The sequence below is a fragment of the Papaver somniferum genome, chromosome 5 (assembly GCF_003573695.1).
Source record: "Papaver somniferum cultivar HN1 chromosome 5, ASM357369v1, whole genome shotgun sequence".
NCBI lineage: Eukaryota > Viridiplantae > Streptophyta > Magnoliopsida > Ranunculales > Papaveraceae > Papaver > Papaver somniferum.
Window position 1 is genome coordinate 14,636,768 of NC_039362.1, and position 4,133 is coordinate 14,640,900.

Below are 4,133 nucleotides of genomic sequence, written 5' to 3' on the forward strand. Positions count from 1 at the left end.
ACGCTTGGAGGTGAAGGTCAGTTAATTGGCAAAATTAGTGGAGACCTGGTTCAGTTAATCAAGAAGAAGCATGGGTATGGAGAAGTTTGATAACTACCACTTTTTCTTCAGATTTGATTAAGACACTAATTTTAAGTAAACATACCTGGTAGTCTTAATCAAATCTGAGAAAAAGTGGTAGTTATCAAACTTGGAGTACAGGATGTTCTTAAGCGTCTCCAATATATTTTCGGCACTAATATATTGAACTATATTGGACGCATCGATCCTTCTGCTCTCAATAACAACCAGGTATGTTTGGTAAGCGAAACATATACTTGTAATCTTTTAGAATGGAAATCCTACTGCGATGGTGGGAAACAGACTGTAATAAATGCAGGGTTACCAATGTTAGAAGAGGCTTTAGTACTGAGTTTTGTGTCTAATCAAACTCGATTCCAGAATAATAGAAGGTCCACAAAATTTGGTTTGAAGCTTATAAGAGAGGTGACCTCTGGCCTAGAAACCTATATACAGGAAAAGCTGGAGGTATCAGATGACCCACACAAACAGGGAAACATAAACGTATCAGATCTCAATCCTGCAAACATGAAGTATGTGGATCCTAATCTTTTTATTTTTAAATTAATGGTAACCGAGATTGATTCAAATATCACTGATACTGATGTCAGAAAAGGTTATGTCAGCTTTATAGAGTATGTTTTGCTTGATGGAGGGAATGAAAATGTCAATCCTGTACTTGATGATCTATTTATAGTTCTCCGGGGACAACCTCAAACTCCCGGGGCTCCTTATGAAGCTTCTGATTGGGAATTAGTATCTAATACACAGCGAGTATTATTTGATAGATTCCCAACATATTTACTAAAGCACCCATACGATTGGATTCCAAATAAAGGTCTCCGGTTTTCCACGATATGAGTTATATCATTGGCCTGGTTGGTGGGTATGCTACTTCATCATATTTAGTTAAACTCAAAGTGCAAAAATTTGTGGCTCAGATGGATAAAATTGATGTCAACGGTCCCACATTTTATTTTTGGGGTGATGTCTTAGCCACTAGATCTCAAGCATTAGCGACATTAGCATCCACAGCTCCTCCTGGTGGACTCGCTTATGATCAAAGACGTGCAGTGCATCTAATCCGTTTCCAGAGCAACCAGCTGGAGCATTTTAATAAACTCAATGGGAAGGCTCAGGTAAGCTTTTCCTCCATGTTCTATACGCAACATTTCTTGAATTGATGGCGTGAATAACTTTATATCTAGAGCGGTTTAAGCTGTTACTTCAGTGGCTCTCACTATGGTTTTGAACAGTGGAGACTGTCGTTAAGGTAAGGTAGTTGTGGCATATTCGAAAGTCTAAGATTTGAGCTCCATTGCCATAATTATTGAACTGTGCCTGCAGTCTTAGTTTGGTTGCAGGATCTGTAAGTTATCCTGGACTCTTAGCATATATGGCTGATGAACTTCCCAGTTCTTTCCACGTTACGACAAATACATATGCACATTCTAACTTAATAACAAGTAGATTTTTTGTTTGGCAAAGATAGGTCGAACAATAATAATCAGCTAGGTTTCTTTGCTATAACTGATGTCAGATAACATAACAGGAAATCAGTTAGGTTTCTTGCTAGGATGGTGATTTTCCAGTTTTGAGATTCAGGAGCGTTGCATAACTTTTATTCCAATGAAACACAGAAGAGTGTTCTTTTTGGTACTGGAGGAATAGGACATTCAACTGTCCCTGAAACATAAAATATCTGTCTTTCTTAATGTCAATGATGATATGTTGTTAAACAAAAGTGTGCGGTAATTCCTCCTAATGTTAGGGGGAACCATATCCACTTTATGTGGATTTCATAAGCAGGGAAAACAGGACCTAGAGATCATAATTTTTGTGATTACCCTAAGCTGTTCTACACGGGACACACTTGCACATCAAATCTCATGTTGATTTTCTGAACTCTTCAAACGTTACTTCGACATATAGATCTATCTATCTATCTATCTATATATATATACACATTTGTATGTCTTGAGTCTACCAACAGGGGTAGTGTTCATAACATTGAGTCTGAGCCTGTTTGTATTGTGGCGTCTTTGCCTTCTAATGTGCCTGTTGCATGAACAGCATCTACCTTGTATGATTTTGGCACACTAACTTTTTCTGTTTTTTAGGGGGACTTGGGGAATAGCATTGAATCTTTTTTTTGCTTCTTTGACGATCTCTTCCCGCATCTGTTGATCCAGACCTATCGAGTATTCCAGATTAATTATTCAGATATACGAGCAGCATACCCAAATGACCCCACTGTTCAAGGTGCTGCAGAGTACCTTTGAATGGGTAGTCAAATCTGATAGTTCGGTTTTCCTACCTCTGGTTGGCTCATATTCTGGTTGGCTCGGATTTTGGTTGCAATTACTTTCTTGTCTTTTCATTCCGAACTTTTATTGTCAGAATGGGTGAAATGATATGCGTACAACTTCTACGTATTTTGTAATTGAACCCTTTATTAGGTTTATATTGAGGTGCTCGTAGATTCGTTTCTGATTTGGACAGATGGGTTGTTGTTTCTTTAATAGAAGCAATGAGCTTCCAGGGAATCGATTTCAATTCAGTAATAACCATAGCCTACTCACCATCAATGCCTCGCTGCAATCTTTTCTTCTTTCTGCTGAAATACAAACTTGCATCAATCAATTAATGAGTTGTCTCCTCTTCTGATGGTGAAACACTGTTAATTACTTCTTCAATTAATACCCACAGTAGGATATCCTGCAGTCTGAACATGGGATTGCTTGTCACCTTTGCAGCTTAACTAAAAAGATTTGTCATAGAGAATTTTGTTTCTGTTACTGCTGCTGTCACTTGATCCTACATATTTGCACTAGTCTTTTTAATCTTGTCAGGAAATTGAGTAATATGAGAACAGATTCTTAGGTTATGATATATATATATATATATATCAATATACTATGACACAGTTGCCTTTTTGGGAGGGACAAAGAGCGGCCAGGATGGGTTCTGGAAACACAACTAGGGGACCTGATTTCGTAGTCCAACATGGGTTCTGGAAACACAACTAGGGGACCGATTTCGTAGTCCAACAGTGAGATCTTTGCCGTTCGTTGTGTTTTGGGAAAGACAATTACTGGTTGTGATTTTGTATCCCAAATAGAGAAGATGTACATTGTCTGTTTGTTGAGATGCCGGACGGTTTGAAGGCATCCACCGTCCGTTTGTGTCGTGATCTCTTACATCCACTCTCTTTTGAGCCCAGGTGTCTTTTAGCAGGTGCTTTCACCTTTTGAAAACTACCCAAACTACTTAACTCCGTTTGTGTCGTGATCTCTTACATCCACTCTCTTTTGAGCCCAAGTGTCTTTTAGCAGGTGCTTCCACCTTTTGAAAACTACCCAAACTACTTAACTCCACATTTTCATTAGAAACCGTAATTGCCAACTCTTTTAAATGAAATTTTCTTTGGTAACGGATTAATTAGCTAGGATCCTATTTTGCAACAACGATTCTAAAAAGTAAGAGAAAAGTGTAGCCATAATTGAAAATAGTGTGTTCGGCGGTAAGTGCGACGAATCGTGTGTTTTGAAAGAATCCTAAATCCTCTTACCAGGTGCTATGTGTTGGTACAAAAATTGTGTTCACCAAATTCTTTTGGTTTAGAACAATTACATGAATCCATATTTGTTGTTGGTTTCTTTTTCGTTCTCAATATGAGTATTGTATTTAGCCAGGAACTCTTAGGGTGTTATCCATTTGATTTTTAAAGAAAAATCTGAATCATGGGTATATTTTTTTGGATTGTAATGCAAATTGTTGTGAGTAAATATATTTGTTGTGAGAAAAGCAATCACTTTCAATTTGCTTTTCTTTGTGCAGACGTTAGTAAAGCAAACACGGTTTGATCGTCTAAACTTTTAGGTATTAGTAAAATTCAGTATCTTGCTTTTTGTAGTTGCTGCTTCGATGGATTTTCATGTAGTGCAATGTTTATAGGACTGTACTGTTTTTGGTTGTTTTTTATTAAGTTTCTTAACCATTTTTTGTATTGAATCTGACTAATTTGTTTTGTTTTGGAAACTTTAATGATGCAGAACATATTTATAGGTTGT

General features: G+C 37.3%; 1 protein-coding gene across 1 annotated transcript; it reads left to right on the plus strand.

Annotated features, from left to right (window-relative positions):
* Positions 1 to 224: 224 nt before the first annotated feature.
* On the plus strand, positions 225 to 2,721 carry LOC113281029. The gene is made up of 2 exons (XM_026529666.1): positions 225 to 1,199; positions 2,181 to 2,721. Exons 1-2 carry the CDS (start codon positions 918 to 920, stop codon positions 2,340 to 2,342), a joined length of 444 nt encoding a protein of 147 aa, XP_026385451.1. The 5' UTR covers positions 225 to 917; the 3' UTR covers positions 2,343 to 2,721.
* Positions 2,722 to 4,133: the final 1,412 nt, after the last annotated feature.